The sequence below is a fragment of the Zootoca vivipara genome, chromosome 8 (genome assembly GCF_963506605.1).
Source record: "Zootoca vivipara chromosome 8, rZooViv1.1, whole genome shotgun sequence".
Lineage (NCBI taxonomy): Eukaryota > Metazoa > Chordata > Lepidosauria > Squamata > Lacertidae > Zootoca > Zootoca vivipara.
The window spans coordinates 47,852,198-47,874,809 of NC_083283.1; the positions used below are offsets into that span (position 1 = coordinate 47,852,198).

A 22,612-nucleotide genomic window follows, 5' to 3' on the forward strand; every position below is an offset into this window, starting at 1 on the left:
TCTCCGCACCACTAGCCTCTATGGCTAGGACGGGCCTGGGGGTGTGGTGGGGGCGATCTGCCCCGGGTGTCACCACTGAGGGGGGATGACAAAATTGCAGGCGGCACTCACCGTGGAGCCTGCAGCATGCCCGAGGCATGCGTCTCTCCTGGGAGTGATGCAGTAGTTTGGGCAGCAGCAGGCTCTGCGCTGCCCCAAATGGTCCGCCCGCCGCCTCCCCCTCAGCTGTAGGGCAGCTAAGAGGGATAAGGCAGGCGGACTCCTCGGAGGCCCCGCATATTGTTCTGTCCCGGCTCGCCCCGCCCCACCCCACAGGCAGCTGGCCCCATCCCTGGGCGTAGGACACGTGCACCGCCCCAGGCGCCCAATCAGCTTGCTCCACTGCTAGTCAGACTGTTCTCTTGCTTCTATACTAATCTGTATACATGGGAACAGAAAGTTGTAATGGAAGAAATGAAAAAGCTCCCAATTGCTGCTGCTCCTGTTGCAGGTTGTTCTACTCTTAGTTTTCTTTGGTTGCCCCCCCCCCTTATTTGTAGGTAAGGTTAGGGCTGCTTCTTGTGATCTCTATCTGTTATGTGGAAGCCTTTTGACACATTCTCTATTCAGTGAACCATTCCTGAAGCAGTCTTGCCGGCATATTGTTGTGAAATAGAGAAAAACCATTTGTCAGAGATAGAACTGTTTGGCGAACTAGCACGTGTAAATAGCTCACCTTATGATTTCAAGTAGTCTTCACATTATAGTCATTTCTGAGTAGCTGCTGTTATACAACCTCTTATAAGAATTAAGTTCACGCATGGATATTCATTGTTTGATCTGCAACGTGAAGTGATAGCTTCTATGGGAAACATCAACCATAGGCTCAAAACCAGAGCCATCACTTCAAACACAGTACATTTCACTGGTAACACTTTCATGCCTTCTAGTCCAAACCATTTGTAAGTCACTGATGATTCATTTATCCTTAGTTTTGCCTTTATTGAAGTCCAGCTTTAAATAGACCAGTTCTAGAACAAAATAAGAAATTGAATGTAGGTTGTTGGAACAATATATCTCTTTTGTGCAGGGGATCAGAAAATACCCTTAGGGGTGAAAAACCATTAAAATAAAGTCTGATTTCTAATACTTGTAACACCAAAAATGAATTAGTGTAACCTCTGTAGCCTCAATCCTGAGCTTGAATTTCAAATGGCAGTTCAACAGTCCTTACCAGCACTGGAAATTTGAACGTAATTAACTGTTGTTTCAGCATGGCTACATAAACGCCTCGGGATGTTCTATCAAAGTTCCATTTCATGTTTTGGTTGAAGAAACAGACTAATGATTTAAAATGAAGTTAAATCATTTTTAGTTAAGCCAAAGCTTTCTAAATTGCACAGATTCTGCATAAAGATGTAGCTTATGAACAATGGTGTAACTGTGTCTTTGCAGTTATGTGAATTGTTAAGTTTTGGAATGGTTGAGCTACTTATAGCGGCATTTATTGATACTGGTAGTATAATAAAACATTATTTAGTGATTCAAAGATGTTTTCTTAATGCAGCAATCTATATTGAGCAAGAATAATTAATAAGAACTTTTGTAGGCATTTTGAATTGCTGCCAGACTTGTCATTTTTATCTCATGGGAGTCGGTGACAATAGCTCATTAATGCAGAGATATGTAATGTCTCTTCTTGTAGCTGTACATTTTCTGTGTCATTTTCACCATGACATTTAATGTCTAAGTGCCATCACTTAACAATATTTCTAGGCTTAGGCATGTATGGGAAATAATACTGGTTATAGCTTCTGACTAGTCGAATATGTCTAAGTGCCTCTGTTTTCAAATATTTTTAGGGTACAACACATCTGACCAAGCCAACTTAACAGGATATCATGTAACATATTCTATTGTTTTAAATTTTTATACTAATAGTGTGACCAATATATTAAGTGAGCTATTAGCACATGAGTATGTAGAGATTCACTGGGCTCCAGGTCAAGAAATGACTAGAGATTCAGGAGACCACTCCCCTAGATTATTACACCCCAAACAAAAGGGGAAAGGATGATGAGAAACATCCACTCACTCCCAAATCACATTAAAACAAATAGGATTGCATAAAAGTCAAAGCCCGGTTAAGTAACTTTCAGGAAAATGTCGTGCATCTGCTTGTAAAGTCAATGTGGTGTAGTAGTCAGCGTGTTTTACCCGGACCTAGGAGACTAGGGTTTGTATTCCACCCTGTGCTCCACTTGATGCCAGACTAATCTACCTCCTGGGGAGGAAGAGAAGGCGTTTGCCACCTTGAGCTCCTTGGAGGAAATGTGGGATAGAAATGTAGTAATAAACACCTTTAGATACAGTATGGAGCCAACTGCAGTTGTATCCTGAGTAAAACCTTATCACACATCCTGAAAATTAAATAAATATGGAGATTTGTTTTTAGAGGCAAACTATAACTATATAAAAGTTTGCCATCCTGGGCTCCTTTGTGGGGAAGGATGGGATATAAACTGAATCAATAAATAATGGCAATGAGAACATTTATACGTGTTGTTAATTTTATTTACTAGATGAGGGGTTGTTTTTTAATACACATTTGTGATTTATGTTATTTCAGAGCCACCTGTTCCCATTGCACCACCTCAACTTTCATCAGTTGGAGCGACATATTTATGGATACAGTTGAATGCTAATTCTATCAATGGAGATGGACCTATTATTGTGAGAGAAGTAGAATATCGCACTTCAAGTGGAAGCTGGTATGATATACAACCAGTGGATTCCACAAGCTATAAAATTGGACACCTGGATCCTGACACAGAATATGAAATTAGTGTGTTACTCACTCGACCAGGTGAAGGAGGGACTGGATCTCCTGGACCAGCTCTTAAAACAAGAACAAAATGTGCTGGTGAGTAAACCTTTATATAGCTGCAATGCTACGTAGTTCCCCATGTATTTCTTGAACCATATCTCATGTTTTTTTTAAATTAAAGTATGACTTTTGCTTTGAAGCCAAATTAGTACTAGCAGTTAGTAATCCTGAAAGTTACCCATGGCAAGCATGATCAGGCTAAAGATAAGCACTTGTAATTACCATTGATTTCAGTTAGAGTTAAGTATGTGTTTAATACTTAAATCAATTACAAGTTAAAGAGCTAAACTGCTAGATTGTGCTAGTGTTTTATTTTCTATTTGTTCATTCCTTGCAACTTTGGGCCTCAGTGTAGTGCAGATGGATTTGTTAAATGTCTCTCCATGGAATGAAATAACAGCAAATAGAGACTGCATTAATTATTTTTTGTAAAGCTGTGAAAGGGCTCTCTCCTTGTACCTAATCATAATTCTGACATCTACTAACCGGAGGAGCATGATGGTACACAAAGGGTGTGACTACAGCCATGGAACTTGTCTAAATTTAATCAGAACTCACCATTAGCATGAAGAGAGGGAAAACTACACTCACCCTCTAATTACAGTGACATGACATGTTACCAAAGGCGCAGACACTCAGGTACAAATTCACTCTTAAAAACATTGGATCAAACATCAGCTGTAAGTGATAAATATGGAAAGGCCTTAGTTAGATTTAGGACACACTAAAATCAATGGGCTCAATTAAGTTATGCGTAACCTGTTCCATTGATTTTAACTGAACCTATGTTCAGCTAACAGCATAGATCTAACTCATAGACTCTTCCATTGTAAATCATTGGTGTTAGCCTTTCTACCTGTAAAAAGATACAAATGAGAGCTCTAGTAAAATCATCCTGGGTGAGAGAAGTAGAATTGTTACCATTACATAAAGCTTGGTATTATAGCACACCTAGTAGATAAGCAGCGCACTAAAGATTGTAAATCTTACTGCTCTTCCCTCTTAGTTTAAATTCCTTTTTGAAAATGAAAGATAGTAAGTTATTGTTTCATATCCAATATTTCATAGAATAATAGAGTTTGCCCAATGGTTTGCCCAATGGGGGGCTCAAACCCATAACCCTGAGATTATGAGTCTCATGCTCTACTGACTGAGCTATTGTTTACTTTTTGTTAAAAAAAACTTGAGTATGCTTAGATGCATATGGCCACAAAAACTAGTTGTATTATAGTGGCTTTTTATGGTCTCAGATTCCTGCTCAAAAATTTCTTCTCCATTGTCAAAGAGCAGAGGGAGAAGTGAGCAATGCAATTGGTCAGGAGATGCAGTGGTACCTCGGTTTACAACCACAATTGGTTCCGGAAGTCTGTACTTAACCTGAAGCGTACTTAACCTGAAGCGAACTTTCCCATTGAAAGTAATGGAAAGTGGATTAATCCGTTCCAGACGGGTCCGTGGAGTACTCAACCTGAAGCGTACTTAACCTGAAGTATGAGTGTAATTGGTTCTGGAAGTCTGTACTTAAACTGAAGTGTACTTAACCTGAAGCGAACTTTCCCATTGAAAGTAATGGAAAGTGAATTAATCCGTTCCAGATGGGTCCTTGGTGTTTGTAAACCGAGGCGGTTGTAAACCAAGGTATGACTGTACCCTAGTCTTCCCTCTGTTGTCTCACATAACTCCACCTATGCTTAAGAGTGTTTTACAGAGTAAGCATGCTGACTCAGAAGTACAATTGAATTCAGTGGGGCTTATTCCCCATTGGTAAGCGGGTACAGGGGTGTGGCCTTAGGGTGCAGCCCTATGTGTTATATGGGAGTAAACCTCATTCAACACAATAGGACTTGCTCCTGAGTAAACATGTATAAGACTATACTTTTCAAATGGTTGTTGTTGTTTAGTTGTTTAGTCGTGTCCAACTCTTCGTGACCCCATGGACCATAGCACGCCAGGCACTCCTGTCTTCCACTGCCTCACGCAGTTTGGTCAAACTCATGTTCATAGCTTCGAGAACATTGTGCCTTTTAAATTTCAAATGGTTAAAAAGTTGCAAAGGCTGCTAATAATAAATCAGTGAAACTACTTAGCGGTGAAGCTATGCTTTCTCAAATATGCACCGTAGAATTGACAGAATGGGTAGTCCTTTAAGAGATGAATCATTGTGCCTTTTAAATTGTGGTGATAATTGTATGCTACAAGCTTGTTCCCTTGGGGAAGAGCAGACCACTTTGAGACTCAAAGCACTGAAAGAAGGTTTTTGGTTGTTGTTTTTTTGTAATTTTAATAGTTCCTTGAAATGCTTTTTTTTTTTGCCAGGCACAATGTGATTCAAGTAAGTTAGAACATTCTAGCACTGATAAATAAATGTACCTATAATTACAATGCAAAGAAAATAAAGAGAATGTTCTCCAAAAGTAACTGTAAGATATGTTTACAGATTGTTCATGAAAATGCTTTATGCTATGGCATGAAAAAGTAGAGCCCTGTGTATTGGGGAAGGGAAGCATGTTGCAGGCTAAATGAATAAGTTTCCATCTCAAATGGAAACTTCCATAACTTGCATGTTTCTTGCTGAAATATTCAAATTCAGATATATACAGCTATGAACGTTTTCAGATCTACGCTATGCATATTTCCTCAAAAGTAAGTCCCACAGTGTTCAGAGGGACTTATTCCCATAAAAGTGGCCGAGGACTTCTATCTCTGATTGTGTGTCGAGGCTTACCAGAAATTACCTTAAAATAACTCACAACTGACAACATAATTATGGTTTGGTTTTTGGCAAATAATTTAGGGCCACAACTTTATTAAATACACCAATTTTAATCCGAGTGTTGGCTTAGGCTTTTGGTTATCCACTCGTCCTTCCTAAAGAAGGACTATCACCATCTGTCCACTGAGGACAGGACTCAACTCATCTGTCCACTTAGGACAGGACTCAATCAGCTGTCCCCTTCGGACAGGACTCACCTCATCTGCCCAGTTGGGGCAGGACTCACATCAGCTGTCACCATAGGACAGGACTCACCACTGTCCGCTTGGACAGTTCCTGCTCCGACTTCCTGAAGGGAAGTCAAGTAAACATACCTGGGGGAGAGGAGGTGGCTGAGCCCAGTCATTCCCTCCTCTCTTTGCCCAAGAATGTTCCCCAAGGCTCTTACTCTTATAATTTGGGCCCACCATCCCCGCCAATGGCGGGATGGTAAGGACAAGAGCGTAAGCCCCGAGATTCCTTTAACGGAATACTACTATATGCAGCAAACGGAGGTGGGGGTAGGCATCTGTGTGCCACACCCCTCTACCAACCGATTAACCAACCAAAAGCCTAACCGCCAATCAAGCCATCCCAGGCTTGCCGCCAACACTCAGAGACCTAACCCTCTTTTTAAGCCCTCAGATATGTCCCTCAACCAAACGTCATACCCAGCGGGGGACAGGTGCACCCCATCATCCCGATATGGGAGAGGGGCTCTAACGTAACTCCGGGATGTCGTATAAAACGTCCCCCAATTCCAATCACCCGCTTGGAAGCTGCACTGTAACCCTTTTCCTGGCTCTTTCCCCGGCCAAGGGGGGAATGTCACTCCGCCAGTGAAACCTTCGCCACAGTTGAGACCAGAGAAAGGCAGTTTCCGGGAACAAAGTCCGTATCTCCAACAAATCCCGCAGGATAGCCAGGCGCAGCGATAAAATAGAGACCAAAGCGGGGATATCGTTCTCCCCCAGCTGGAGCACCAGGGCGGACGGACAACCAAGCAAAGGGCTTTGCGCCGCAGCAAAGGGAGGAGTTTCCCCCCAGCGCATGCCCCTCTTGCCCATCCAGGTCACATGGATGTTGGAAGGAAGGCCAAGCCGAAGACCAAACGGAGCTAAATTAAGCTAGTTAATAAAAGGCTAACCCAAAAGGACAAATAATAATAATAATAATAATAAAAGGATCAAGTACAACCAGACTCAGTGGAATCCAAGGAGGATGCTCTCTTCGGACGCCAAGGCGAAATGTGCCTAGAAAATGGAGGGCTAGACCTTAAAAGGGGGCCCTTCTGCCAATCATAACACAGGGATTTACATAGCCACGCCCCCATTACTCAGCATGACCTGTGGCCTAGGCCATAACCCAAACCCTAAAGTAAATTTCCTCACAGCCCTACCATAATCCGCTTTATATTGGATGATATAAAGCGCTTTGTGAAATATGCTCAGTTTCTGGAAGACGTGTACTGCTCTTGTTGTAGCAACTGCAGGTCCTAGGCAATCTCTCTTGTCCATGCAAATGCTATCTCTTGCCAGCCAATAATTGTATGCATTCTCCCTGTCACAGACTTTGTGTGAATGTGGGTCCAAACACAGATTGGATTAGAAAAGATAGTCTAGAAAAGTTCACTGAGCGTATGTGCATATGGCCAAACCTTTTCCTCTTTTATCTGAGTAGCAGGCAAGCACTGCTGCACCGGACGTTACTTTATAAACACATCCAGGTATTCAGAAATATACTTCAGAAATTGTAGAAGCTTTACTGTTATGCACATATCTACATAGCAGATATGCTGAATCACAGCCACAGTTTTACCTTTGAGGAAGATCCTAGTATGGCCTATCCCTAAAACTGGCTGTATTAGCTCTTTGAGGTGGAAGCGAAGATGGTTTTCAGGCATTGTTTAGTGTTTTCCTGCTTGTATCTTGTCAGACCAGTATTGTTGATGGTGACTGGCAGATGCTTTTCAGCATTTCCCATAGAGCAAGGTTTCCCAAACTTGGGTCTCCAACTGTTTTTGGACTACAGTTCCCATCACCCCTGAGCACTAATCCTGGTAGCTAGGGATGATGGGAGTTGTAGTCCAGCAACAGCTGGAGACCCAAGTTCGAGAAACCCAGCCATAAAGGAAATAGAACTGGGAATAATTTGGGAGTTGCATTCCATACTCTTGTACTACTCCTGTTCATTTCCATGAAATTTTCATAGGAAAACTCCCAGTAGATTATTCCAGTGCTCAAATACCAACCCAAAAGTACCAGTCCCCCCTACACACACGCACGCACACACACACACACACACACACACACACACACACACACACACACAAAGTTATAGATTCATTTATTAATTACTACTTTAAATATATTGTAATATTAGTATGCTAGCTTTTTCTTAACTTTAGAATAGAATAATATATTGAAAGTAAGTGAGGCTTGTTAATGTTTTTATACTAATTTCTGCAGAGTGATAAAACAGATTAGTTCCATTCTTCTTTATTTTGACATTTATAAGTGCCACAGTGTTTTAAAATCAACCTTTATAAAAGTTCTGATGTGCTTTAAAATGATTTGCTCAAAATTATATGTACATTAGAAGAATGAAACTTTCTTACAATCAGGATAATTTCAGAATGGAAAATGTGTAGCTAAAATGCGCTAATAAAAAGGACGGCTAATTGGGGTATTACCGGTAGGAAGACACTTCCATTTTTAACACAGAATTGGAAACTGAAAATTCTGCATGCCTGAAGCTCGCTGACCTAGAATAATTTAATGTAATTTACTGATGTCTTATCCTGTAGCCATTTAATTTGCAGGAAAATTTCTCTAAAGTAGGAAGTATATTAATTTCATGTTGACTTATTAGCCTTATTTGACATATTTTGTGCTAATCAGCATTCCCCTCTTTTAGCACTTATTTGCAGGTAGTAATGTTTATATTCTTTTGCTTGGAGTTCCCTACTAATGTAAGCAGTTATAAATAATTGAATTTGTAGATGCACTTGAAGAATGTAACATACTTAGAATTGCTTCTGCCATTTTTACATAATTGCTGTTTGTGACCAGATAATGGGCCACCACTAGAGGGGTGGTGTATATGGATAAATGCTCCTGCAAACACAAGCTTCTCATCCAAAATAATGTTTATATGAAGCAGAAAATACATTTTTGATGCAAAATAAATTAATTGAATTATAGTGCATAATTGCATTAGTGTCACTACTGGTGTTATAACTAATTCTATTAGGAGAACTCAGAAGCAAATGTAACTTACTGATAGGATTCCTAAACAGGAAATAAAACTCTCTCTCTCTCTCTCTCTCTCTCTCTCTCTCTCTCTCTCTCTCTCTCTCTCTCTCCATAATGTTTTTGCAGAATCCAAAGTATAGCTCCAGACACAAATAACAATAAATAGCTGTAACATACAAATCCTAGACATAAAGATGTTGAACTTTTTGGGTAGTAAAATATTGGGTCCAGCCGATCTCTCTTTGTTCATAGCAGCAATTTTAATAAACGGCCCTTTTCCTGCAGGCCTTTTCACCCCAGTCCTTTGGAGTAGATTAGGGGGTGCAAGAGGATGCAGAGGCAAAGGGGGATTCAGTGAAAATCTCCTTCCCCCTTATGTTCGTAGAAGCCCCCACTGGATTGAAGAGCCTTCTGATACAACCCCTTAAGAGTAATGACAGGCGGTGATAACAGAATCTTAACTGCAAGAAAGAGGATTATCCCACAATCACCAAATGCTCAATAGAGTTAAACTCTACTTTCTAAAGTGTTGGTTCACTTTGTATGTCTGCGAGCACTTGTTCAGATTAATCACAGTCCACCTGGTTTGGATATTTTAAAAAAAGAGAAGTACAGTAGAGTTCCATTAGCATGCCAATAAAAGCTAAATAGATCCTAATCATCTTGGGAGACAAAGTAGACCCTTGTATCAGGGATAATAGCATTTCTAATAGAAACCAGTGTGTGCAGAATTATTGTCATTCTGCAGAAATCTCTTTATTTTAGACAAATTCTAGGTAATTTAAATGGGGATATGTCTCTATCACTTATGGTAAAGGATAGTGGTGCTTGGGGTACCTTTGTAGTCAGCCATTATTTGTGCTGGCCATTGAGCTTCTGTTACATGTGAAGGACTTGATGGAGGTGTCAGTTTCTCACTTTGCATGGCTTTGGGGAAGACACAGAAGTGGCGGGAATCCCTCTCCAAAGCATAGAACAGGGTTTGCCAACCTTTGGGGACACGTTTGCAAATTGGAGAAGCTGGACACTGCACACACACAGCACAGCCAAGCACACACCATAGTCTATACTGTTAGTTACAATAGAATGTGTGTTTTTTTCCAAACCTAATTTCCCTCGGGGAGAGGACCCTCTGGGTTCCACAGAAGAACTCTGAGGATACATGTGTACCTGTGAGCACATTGGTGATCACTGGCCTTGTGCAAGGTGAACAAATAACTCTGTACTTTCCCTGACTTGAAGAAGACTCAGGGGTTATTCTCTCACTGTGCACTAAGCATTTGAGGACAGATAAAATCAGACTGCAAAGTGAGAGGCCAACATCCACAATTTATCCATGGTCTTGATTTTTCATATTATGCTTATTCACAAATGCTGTTACCAGGCAAAAAAAACAACAACAACATAAATAATAATTTGAAGGCACTCATGAGGTATTTCAGGATGGATTTCTTTTAAACTGTAAGCTTTAGTCCCTTTTTCAGCCTCCTTAACTTGAACAAATTTGGCAAGAAACTTTTTACAGGTACCCATCTAGCTTCATTTAAAATACATTAATACAAATGCTAGGTATTCAAGATCATACAGATATTCCCTCCCCTTTTTACATTCCCAAGCGGGTTGACAGTTGTGACAGAATTGAGAAAACAGGGAATCCACTGCAGAGTTGACATTCTCATCAAGGACTTATCCAGGGAAAAATGATTCTCTATCCAGTTAATGTGATATATTGGCTCAGCGTACATTAATTTGCCATAAATCCAGGCAAAAGCAATCTCATTTAAAGAAGGGCACTGACTCATTTAGGGTTTCATAAAAATATCAAAACAGAAGAAGATGTATTTGGGAAGTTAAATTCGGGGGGGGGGGGAGAGAATGTTACCACAATTTAGGCTATTTGAGAATAACCACTGATTTTATACACAGTTATGCATTGATGTAGTTTAGAACTATGTCTAGTGCTGCTCTGAACTTTCGTCTGAGTCAGTTTTTTACTTGAAAGTTGTTATTTTGGGGGTGGGCAGATGAGGGTCCACAAAAACAAGTGATAGGTACCTTGGCAGATAGGCAGTATATAAATGCAAACAGCATGGCCTCTGTTCTCCTATCCATAACAGTAGTCATGGCATCTGCATTAATGATAATGTTGCTTTACTCTACCCTCGGTAACAGGAACCAGGGATAAAGACTGCGGGTTTATCCCTGTATTCCCACTTTCTAGGGAGTAGCCCAGCTGAATGCTCTGGATCTTCTTAAAGAGAAAGCATGCATGTGATTGGGTTGTTTTGCTGCAAGTGGAACAGATCAGTAAAATACACAAGCACTGCTTGCAGTCATCTATTATTTGAATACCCAGCGACAGTGACAGGGTGCAAAAAGTTTTTGACTGCATAATGAGATTCTAGTTTTGCTGCTCTTTTAACAGCCAGTACCAGATCGTCCACCTACATACAATGGAAATTGCAGAGTATTTGATATTTCCAATGGGAGGTCTGTGTAATAAAATAGATGTGTAAGAAATCAATAAACAGGTGCTGACACACCGTAAGGAAATTAAGGCCTGACAAAGTAAGGTGAGGATGTGTCAGATTGTTTAATTTAAACGGCTGAAAAAGCTGCACTTTTAGTGAGTTTAGGCTGTTTATGGAAGACAGCAAAAACAAAATCTCTCTGTGTGTGTTTCGCTCTGGATTTTAGTCACTAGTCACACAATATTTTTTCAGCATTTTTGCAGATTTCAGGTTTTGATACATTCTTCCGTTTTAGTCAGATGAGATCCATTGAAATTAATGAACATGGTAAGTTAGATTAATTAATTTCAATAGGACTACTCTAGATAATACTTAGTTTGATGGTTTCCAGAATTATTCATTACATAATTTTTTATAGAATTGTAGATTCGGAAGGGACCACAAGGGTCATTTAGTTCAACCCCCTGCAATGCAGTAATATTTTTGCCCAATGTGGGGCTCAAGCCCACGATCCTGATATTAAGAGTCTTGTGCTCTACTGACTGAACTATCCCAGTGGTATGTTGCATCTTGCTGCATTTTCAGCAGAAGTACATTATGAAAGAATGATTCATGCCAGGACTTCAAGCAGTATTATAGCTGTCTTGGAGCATTTGGATTCGGTTAATATACATACTGTTTTCAGGTAGTTATTGTTGTGACATCATTATTCCCTAGAACTCAAGTGGAAGCTATGAGTGGTTGGTGTTTGTATTGTAACAGCATTAAATTTTAGTCCTGGATTTTCTACATAATAACAAATTACTAGTTAAGTACCTTGTGTCTCAGATTTTTCTGTTATTCCCTCAACCTAATAATTATTTTTCTCTGTTCCTTTGTTTTGCAGAATTGCTGTAGTTAGCATTTACAGTGGCTACATTTGCTGCCTTCTTAGTCATTACAGTATACTTAACACTTTATAGACTTCAGAACAGTCAGACATTTCAAGCAGCCATGTTGGTGCTTTAGGTGGTGGTAGAGATTCCAAATAACTATAATGACCTTCATTTTAGGACCCACTAAAAATCACAAAGAAGTGAGCAAACTTCAAAGCAGCCCCTTCAGCACAAAATTTCCTACCCATTTTTGTGCATGTCTCCTAATATATGAATTTTGTATGTAATTTTGCCTAGTGTACACATTTTTGCAAACATTTTCCCCATATGAATTTTTATACATTATTTTCACTAATCATTCCATTTATGTGGACAGTTTTGCCTAATATCTCTGTTCTTTTATATAACTTGGGTTGCAGAATTGCATTGCAGAGTTTAGAGAGGTGTGAATTTCAAAGACTATTTCATTTTGGTTTGCCTATTGGTTCAGGAAGTGCAAATTAAGTAGGTTTGCATTAAAAAGAACATAACAATTTTTCCCTATCCATGCGTATGGATACATACGGCTATAGCTATTCACTGTAAAATGCAGTGTAGAACTCTGCATTAAAGTTGAAGAAGAGTTATTTGCAGACAGATTCCTTGTTTTCAGCTTCTCCATATGGACTAAATTGGGAAATGTTTTTATACTGATACTAGTCTGTATATATTGCCTAAGTATATTTTTGCCCTAGGTAAACATAAAGTTTTCTCTGATATTATTCACCCTTTATGTGGCATTGCAGTAATGTAATACCATGAATCCAGAGAAAAATTGTCAATTACAGATATTCACTCCCATGCTCTGGTAGCCAACCAGTGACTGAGAGAAAAAAGCTTTGCTCATCTATGTCCTTCGCATTTCATTTCCAAGAGTGGAGTTTCATCTGTAGAACTCATTCTGATAAGCTCACTGAACTGCAGAAATTGTCTCCTCTCAGTAAATCCGCATTTACACATGTTGTTTAGTGCATCCACCACTGACTAAATCATAGTATGAAAAGGGCATAAAATTTGTACACGACAGCCTACAGAGTGTGTATAGTTCCTGACCCCAATCACTGCCTTAGCAAAATGGCCTACCCCTGATAGATAGGGATGTTGTAGTCATAATGAAAAATTGTTGCTCAGAGGCTTTCTAGCTATTTCCTCACCGCCTCCCCCATTTCATTGTGTGCCTTTGGGGAAGGAGATTAAATACATTTCTCAAACCATTGGATAGCGTGTGTTAAATGAAGTTGTTTTCTTGCTTGCATTACTCTCAGGGTTTGTAAACATGGAAATATAACAAAAAATAAAGGCCTCCCATACAGCAGTTGAAACTTGTATGGGGTCACTTTTTGAAATTTGCCGAGTAGAAATGCCACCTTCTTTGATCCCAGAGGTAATTAGTACTTCCATTTTACAAATTGACAGATTTTAATATTTGACCCTTTGTATACATAAATGATCCATGTAGCTCTGCTGCAATCCATATACTATTTATTGAGTTATCTGGATAAGATGCAGGTCTACCAATAAGTGCAAGCATGTTGTGATGCTGAGATACTAGGTTGAATCCAGACTTTGCCTCCCTTGAAAGAAAGGGCTCTTTTAGCTTATGTAAAGCATCTGATTCAGCTGAGGAATTCTGGTGATGGGATGGGAGAAGAGGTTTTTTGTTGTTGTTGATTTTTCCCTACTTCCCATGCTCTCGAAACTTCTGCTCTCAATAGTTGGGGAGCCCTCCGAAATAGCCTGGGAGATCGCATAAAGATTGTTATGGGAGAAGGAGATGGCAAAACTTCCTCCTCACTTAATCTCCTAAGTGAAATTCCACTCTGGACATACTAATAACAGCAGTAGGAATCCCTGGATACAACCCTCTACACTCGGGAAAATACTTTTGGTTGAGACTGGTTCAGCTGCTTCCAGGAAAACAAAAACATGTTTGTTTCCCTTGAAACCCATCTAGGTGCAGTAACAAAGATAAAAGTTAGCATTCTTTCCCCCAGGCTAGAACTTATAAAGTGTTTCTTTTAATCTTGGCTACCAAAGTAGGTATCGTTCAAGAAAATTTTATCTCCTTGTTGGAAAAGAAGGAAGCAATATTCTTGGCATATAGCATTGTCCTAGTTTTATCCTAGTTTAGTGGGACCCAGGTGGCGCTGTGGTTAAACCACTGAGCCTAGGGCTTGCTGATCAGAAGGTCGGCGGTTTGAATCCCTGTGACGGGGTGAGCTCCCGTTGCTTGGTCCCAGCTCCTGCCAACCTAGCAGTTCGAAAGCACGTCAAAATGCAAGTAGATAAATAGGAACCGCTACAGCGGGAAGGTAAACGGCGTTTCCATGTGCTGCTCTGGTTTGCCAGAAGCGGCTTAGTCATGCTGGCCACATGACCTGGAAGCTATACGCCGGCTCCCTCGGCCAATAATGCGAGATGAGCGCGCAACCCCAGAGTCGGTCACGACTGGACCTAATGGTCAGGGGTCCCTTTACCTTTACCTTTAGTTTTATCCTACTTGGCATCCCAGCAAGAATGATTAGTTCAGGATACCAGCACATATGAGCTTGATTAACCAAAGAATTCAGATACTGGCTGGCAAAAATGTGCATCTGTTTTAATACATCTAATTTTTCTACTTGGCTGCCCTCCCTGAAGGTTTCTTGTAAAACTCTAAGGAGTTTTCAAGCTTCAAATAGCATCCTGTCGGCTGACAAATACAAATTAGAGAACTTTTAGTGACTTATGGCACAGCCCTTCCTAATACACCCATCTGAATTGAGTTGAAGGTGGCACATGGGACGTGGGTGGCACTGTGGTCTAAACCACTGAGCCTAAGGCTTGCCGATCGGAAGGTCGGCGGTTCGAATCCCCGCAACGGGGTGAGCTCCCATTGTTCGGTCCCAGCTCCTGCCCACCTAGCGGTTTGAAAGCACATCAAAGTGCAAGTAGGTAAACGCTCTGGCGGGAAGCTAAACGGCGTTTCTGTGCGCTGCTCTGGTTCGCCAGAAGTAGCTTAGTCATGCTGGCCACATGACCCAGAAGCTGTCTGCGGACAAACGCCGGCTCCCCACCCCCATACCAAGTAAAACAGCAGTTGACATGCCTTTTAATTGTATGAGAAGAACTCAGTTTGAGAACAAAAAAATATTACATTCAGTTAATGCAGTAAGTGTGAAGTATTTTTCTATTAATGTTCCTGTCACAAGAAAACTGCCCTGAGATATTTCCTAACAGAGAAGAAACTTTTATTTATACTTTTAGTTTATTTTTTGTTGCAAAAGACTTTACATACCTCAGAGAACCTCTAAAGTAGAGGTTCGTTTCTATCCCCTAGCCTTGGGATCAGAGATCTTTAGTTGCAGATCAGTGTTTGGTTTTCTCAGCTGCTGTAAGCAATCTGAGTGTGCGGTGCCAATATCCAGTGCCTCTGATGTGGTTGCTGGAACGTCTTGCATGCTGGACTCAAAAGGCTGCTAAACGATTTTCTGGGGATTTCAAGCTTTGAGCTCATTCGTCTGCCACATCCTTCCACTGCTGTAAGAAACTGAATTAGGGTTGGCAGGCCTTCGCCATCTGTCTTCCCCAGTTTTCCCACCTTGGTGGTCATTTTTGAGGTCTTGTTAGAGAGTGATAACTTCCTGACCAGAAAAAAAATGCATTGAAATGTGTGGTAAATGGTTGCTCATGGCGCAGCCAAGAACTCTGAAGATCCTTCATGAGAGACTTACAACATTTTTGGTGATCCGATGAGGTCTGCGAGGGCTAATAAGGTAAACAATGCTGCGAGGTCAGAGCAACCAGATCAAGCCTCCATTTGGATCCACTGGTGTCACTTCCTGCACTCAACTTCAAAATTCCAGATGACTTCACTCAGTCATTTCATGTGATTTTTAAAAAGGATGTGTTAAAAGCATCCTCAGAATGAAGGGGCACTGGCACCCCTGGCTTATCTTATCTGATGGAAGTGCTTCTGGAGCAGGCCCTGCCTGCCTTTCCCCTTTTATTTCAGTCCTCTACCTCATTCCCTCATGGAATATTACTCCATGACACATGGGCATATTTCGCAGAAATTGAAACTACCCACAGACATTGCATTACAACCCATTTTATCATTCAGACGTAATTTCAGCAGTGTGAGGGAACTCGTGATTGCAAAGTAGAAGCACTAAAAGTACTATACTGCACTAAGCTTCTTTCTAGTTTATCCTATGGATTTTGAGTAGCTTTTTCATATTCACAAGATTTTTTTGGGGGGGGGGAGGTTATTGCACACTTCAAATGATAACTAATATGTGCTATTAGCATTTGTTTTGTTTAAACAATGTCCTGTACAGTGACCTGATTTCTGTTACCAGATTTGTAATGGAATTTATAGCCTTTTTCTTTTTAAAACCATTTGTCAGAGATAGTTCTTTTGAAAGGTATGTGTTGTTTGTGTAGCTATGTTGCTTTCAGTTCTGTTTATAAGCCTCTCTGAGGAACCAGTGTTGCATTTTAAACCAGCCAAGTGAGTCGACTGGATTTGCCTGTGTACGTGTGTGGAAGGTTTGAAGAGAGCGGCACAATTGATTCCTTGCATTTATCCCCTCTTAACCTGTGATAGATTTGATATATTCTCGATTGCCATTCAAAAAATAACTAGTATTTAATTGCAGGTGATGGTAATTGCTAAGAATACTAAAGTTTCTATTGATGGTGTTTGGTTTCCAATGCATGAATGAAGAATCACAATTGCCCTCCCAGTATGATAGCATCAGGAGATTTTAGCAGGTAGCAGTTAGGAAATGTTATGTTGTTCTGTTTCTCTCTGCTTTGTCACAAAGCACTAAACCTCTCTCCCTTCAGGCAAAAGCAGCATCTGTTCTTCTGGCCTACTTATGAAGAAGAAATGAAACTTTTATTGACATCACATCCTTATTTTTAAAGGTGGTTCAGAAAATAACCCCACAATGGATTGCTGGGTTTTCAAATGAAATCCCTCCCAGTAGTAGTGGCAAACTACTGTTGGGAACTTTTCTTTTTTTAAGGAAAATGCTTTTTCTCCTGCTCTACACTGAATCTCTGAAATGGAAAATAAAGTTTCATCATATCCCAGGGGGAGGTTGGCAGGCTGCCTGAAAACCAATATAAAATTTTCTCCATCACAGGACATTGATTAGGGCCTGTTACTTTATATACTCACACCCAGTTGAGGAACAGGTCTAAAGAGGGTCTAATATCACAATGTCTGGAAGATTAAAATAATACATTCTCATATGCTTCCCAGTTTGGGTGTGTAGCTTTTCATGCAGTAAGGAGAATGATAGAGGAAGAATGTGCAAACTCAAGGCCTTCTCTTAGTCTTTACTGGAGAGAATCCGGGGGGGGGGGTGTAACATCTGAGTATGCCCTAAAAAATGCCAGGAACCATCCCAACATGTAAATAATGCTGGTGGAAAAAAATAGAATACATAAGTGGTGCAAATAGTCACATTTTCCTCCATCTTGATGAAAATATACAATTTTATAATGTTTACAAATGGTAGCAGGGTATGATTTTTAGGCGCAGATGGGGTCCATCAACCCAGGAAGGTAGCACATGTGGAAGAAGGAAAACTCTGATCCAAAACTTCCACTGTCTTGTAGCTATACTCATTTGTGAGAAAGGTTTCAGGAGAAAAATCAGTACCCACTGCCTTGTGGGACATCTTCAGGTTTAGGAGTATACCCTACAGAAAAGGTTTAGGAGTATACCCTACAGAAATCTGTTAGACGGTTAGATGACATCTTGTATTGCTGCAACCAAGCTGGTGCTAAACACATTGTTCTGCTTTCCTTTGGACCACATCAGTGAGGATGAGATGTCTTGTCATCTGGGCGGTCCAGGACCATCATACACGCTGCCCGGGCTTGCTTCCGGGGACATGACATTAGTGCAGTTAACGTAGCAGAAACAATATGGGAGGCAGCAGTTACAAGTTGTCAGTCTCTGTAGCCATAGCAGGCGCTGTGATTCTCCAGAAGTTTGACTTTACCCCCAAAGGCACACACTCTCTCGAGATAGATGGATGCCAACAACAGGCATTTTAGACACATTTAAAATCTCAAGTGATAACACTTCCCAGAGGAAACTGTCACAAGGGATGTTTCCATTGTTGCACTCACCATTGTCAAGCAAATGTGGATTACAGATGTAAAATACCAAGACATTCCGAAAGGATGTGAAGGAAGGGGGGGGGAACCCTCTTTCCTATTCATTTTGAGAAATAGAAATAGCTGTTTAAATTTCAGAAAAATAAGAAATACTTGGAATTGCTTGTTGTGGTCATTAGGGTCTTCTATAGGTAGAAGGAGGATGCCACATTTGCCATTAAATCAAATTAGCTTTTCCATTAAGTAGAAAGCCATTGCATGCATAGTCAGAGACATTCTCCATTCTCCATAACTGGGTTGAGAAAGAAAAGTAATTAACATTCATTTGTTGAATCACAGGACTGCCCTAACTAGACCAGGTCCCCAGGTTGCACATGCTGGGTTGCCCTGTCCCTGATATCCTTGCATTCAATGCACATGTCTGTCGTAAGGAAACCTTTGGTCATGCTGCTAAGGCATCCATGCAGTTTGGAACCCTGGGACATACTGCTGCCTAGACTAACAAGTCTGGTAGCGGGGACCATTTTTTCCTGGCAGATTTTTATCCAGGCAGAATTAGGCCCTGAACATCCTCATTTTACATATTAATACGGTTAATTGCAGAAGTCAGTTACATTTTAAAAAATCTGGAGAAACATGGAGCATTAGCCTATAAGCCAGTCATTTCTTGAGTGTTTTCTCTTGTAGCACTCTGGAGTAAGCTGTTTAAACACCTCGTTTGTATTTCTATGCAGTATTCAGCTACTGAAAAAATGCTGCAGCTCATGAAATGTGCTTTATTTATAACTGTCAGTCATGCACTGGAAACAATGTGAATTTGTTCCGCTTTAATTTTTATCAAAGCTAATTAAATTCTAATAAGTTTATGTCAGAATCTGGCATTCTGAAAACAAGAATGACATTACTTTCTTACCCTTATACCAATTATATATATGTCATTGTGGTGTAGTAGGAAAAGAAAGTGATAATGAATCCTCAGTTAAGGAACGAAATGCCTTTTTGGCCTTAAACTAATGAATGTCCTTGTCATTTTGACATGTGAGTTATTAGAATCTCACATTCTCTTGGGGTGTTTTATCTTCACATAGTTAGCATTGGTTGGTTGATTGATTGATTGATTGGTTGGTTGGTTGATTGATTTCTAGTCTGCCCTTTATTTTATGATCACAGGGCAGGTTATAACAATAAAACAGTAAAACAACGCTGCAATAAAATCAGTTCAACAGAATTTGCAGTTGAAAACATTGCATCTTAAAACACTGATGGAGCAACAAAATTCCTAATAACCCAAAAGAGACCAGGTGAGTTTTTACCTGGTACCCAAATGACACAAGTGTTTATTATTCCAGTCATGCTTCTAAAGTGAGGTCCCCCCAAATATCCTGGTTTTGAGTGTAAAAATGGCGTCGGGGGAATTTTGCCGAATCAGCAAAATGTCAGGGGAAACCCGGGTGTATGGCAACATGATAGAAAAAGCAGCGGAAACAGCTCAAAAAGGTTAAAATCACTATTTTGGGGAGGAGTTTTCCCGAAAAAAAGCACAGCAATTTTACTTTTTCTTCCTGCACTCTTTCTTCAGAAAACTCCATTAACATGGGATTCAGAGTTATTCTACTACTAAGATCTTAAACTCTTAACTGGTGTTACCTAGTTACTTCATTTGAGATTACAAAGGTTTACAAACACTGACGTCTAAATTCATATTCACACAAAAAGCACTGGTAAGGCATATTGAATTTAATGAAACTTATTGCTGGGTAAATGTGCTGAAAACTTAACTTAAAGCTAGGTTGAATACCCCCCCCCCCGCTTTTGTAGGCTCTTTTGTCTCCTATGAAAGTAGGGGAGATTTTTCTCAACCTTAGGGATAGGTTAGGCAAATAGGCAAATTCCAGCAATTTTGAGGGATGCAATCTTACATGAAAAGACAATATGGCCGAGGGTTTTTTGTTTGTTTAATCACACACAGACAGACACCACATCAAGCAGTGATTTGTCTGCCTCAATATAATCATAGAATTGTAGAATTGAAAAGGTTTACGAGGGTCATCTAGTCCAGCCCCCTACAATGCAGGAATCTTTCGCCCAACATGGGGCTCAAACACAGAACCCTGAGATTAAGAGTCTCATGCTCTGCCAAGTGAGATGTCCCGGCTCTGTAGTCCAGAGACATTCCTGGGAAAGCACCCCCCATGTACACAATGCTACATTATGATATACTACTGTTTCCATGGAGATTCTGAGGGCGGGGAGATCTCTGCCCCCATTGGCCAAGTTCTTTGCAGGAAACGTGGGGTGAAAGTGTTTTCAAGTAAGAACAACAATGACAAAAACAACAACAATTCTATTGAATTGTCCAAGATGTTCGTACTAGCAACTGTGGAGCAGATTACTATACACTTAATATAGTTATGGCAATAGTGTTTGGTATCAATTTTCAATAGAAAAAGCAACCCATCATCAAACCCATAATCTCATAATTTTGTTTACTAAGTTTGGATTTTTAATCCAATTTTTAAAGCGTCCAGTTTGTGGAAGGAAATTTTTCACATCATTGAATTCCTATAATTTAGAAAGTGTGTCTCTTGCTTTGCTTTATGCTGACAATGACAAACAAACTTTACCTATCTTCGAGTTTCTTCTATGTCTCCAATTATTTTGCATGATAATACCATCTCAGTGACCCTTTGAGCTAGACCTTTTGTTAGGAACATTACAGCAGGTTATGTTTATCCTACTACCTATATTGAAACCATATGAGATCTCACAATCTGTTTCAAAGAGAACAAAATGAAAAATACAGCATTCTTTTCTATATTGAGGACTACAATATTAAAAACAGTGGAGAAACTAAGAACTATGAAATAAACTCATTTGAAGACTGAATCTTTCTAAAATATTTATCTATTCTCCCATTAATTTGCTGTGCATTTTACTCTTTACATTCTGAAGTCACTGGTTTCATGGTCATTGGACACTTGATATCCCTCATTTCACCTAGCACAGTGATGGGGCTTCCTAGGGAAAGTTGCCAGTAAGAGAGGGAGGGAGGGAGAGGGAGGGAGAGATTATTCTGGGGAAGAAATAATCATCACCGGCCACCAACACTGCCCTGCTATAAGTTTTTTGTCACCCTCTTTCATATGGAGTGAAAACATACCCACAATCAATATGCTGCTCTGGGGATTCTCCTGAACCCTCAGGTCAGTTTTGCCAGGTGCAGAGGGGCGAGTGGAGGACAGCCAAGTTGCGGAAGTCCTTGCACAGTACTTCCATTGGAAGAGCTGGTTAGGGGAATCCTGCCCTACAAGTGAAAATAGCTGTGCTATTTTTTCACATTGAATTATACTTTTGACTGAATTAATGTCACTGTAGTATGTTCCACTCATATCTTGTTAGCTGAAAGGTAATTTTAAAAAGCATTGATCTTTACTCATGCACACAGTGCTTTTTAAAGAATATTTGGATTCTGCTGGGCAAATTTACAGAATTTTTCTCCTTGTGAGAGCTAAGTAATCATATGTTTAAAAAAGAATGGGACGTTATAAGCTAGTATCACAGTAGAAATCATCAGTATGAAAAATTAAGCAGGCTTAATGTACATTAAGTGCAAGCCAGCAAGTGAAAATATGTGTAAAAATATAAAATTAATGTATAAAATATAACGAAAGCATTCTTATACAGTATTTGAATTTTTAAAGCCACTCATCTTTTTCTTCCTCTTCTATCAGTACAAGATGAACAGTGCAAAAAGTGTAAAGTACTTTAAAATGCAGTTGTTAGTATAGCTTTTTAATTTGGTTATTTTATTTAAAAAATGCATGTAAGGAAAATGTAGAAATGTGCTTTTTCCTTTCAACACGAGAGGATTGAATTATTCTTTGTGTGTGAGAGAAAAGCTTTGTGTTGTGAATTTCCTGAGTTCAGTCTCTGTGTTTTCAACCTGTTCATTCTTGTCGTCTTCCATACTCCCTGACCTCTCCCCAATGGCTCTTTTTCTTTTGTGGTTTTTATTGTTTCTTTTGTGAGGTTTTGAATAGAGTTGTATATTATAAATGTGTGAAGTCACTTAGGAAAATAGGAAGCTCCTTTATACTGAGTTGGTTTGTTGGTCCATCTAGCTCAATATTGTCTCTAGGGTTTCAGACAGGAGATATTCCCGACTCTATCTGGAAATTCCAGGGGTAGAGCCCTGTGACCTTCTGCATACAAATCTGAACCACTGAGGCACAATTGTT

At 40.0% G+C, this 22,612-nt stretch overlaps 1 protein-coding gene across 15 annotated transcripts in view; it reads left to right on the forward strand.

The window, feature by feature from the left end:
• PTPRM (protein tyrosine phosphatase receptor type M) overlaps positions 1 to 22,612 on the forward strand; it is a 412,071-nt gene that overhangs the window by 177,264 nt on the left and 212,195 nt on the right. For all 15 annotated transcript variants that reach the window (XM_035125987.2, XM_035125998.2, XM_060277900.1 and 12 more), the window contains exon 7: positions 2,609 to 2,902. In XM_035125987.2, coding sequence (XP_034981878.2) covers positions 2,609 to 2,902 — 294 coding nt within the window. The remainder of the gene's footprint in view (positions 1 to 2,608; positions 2,903 to 22,612) is intronic.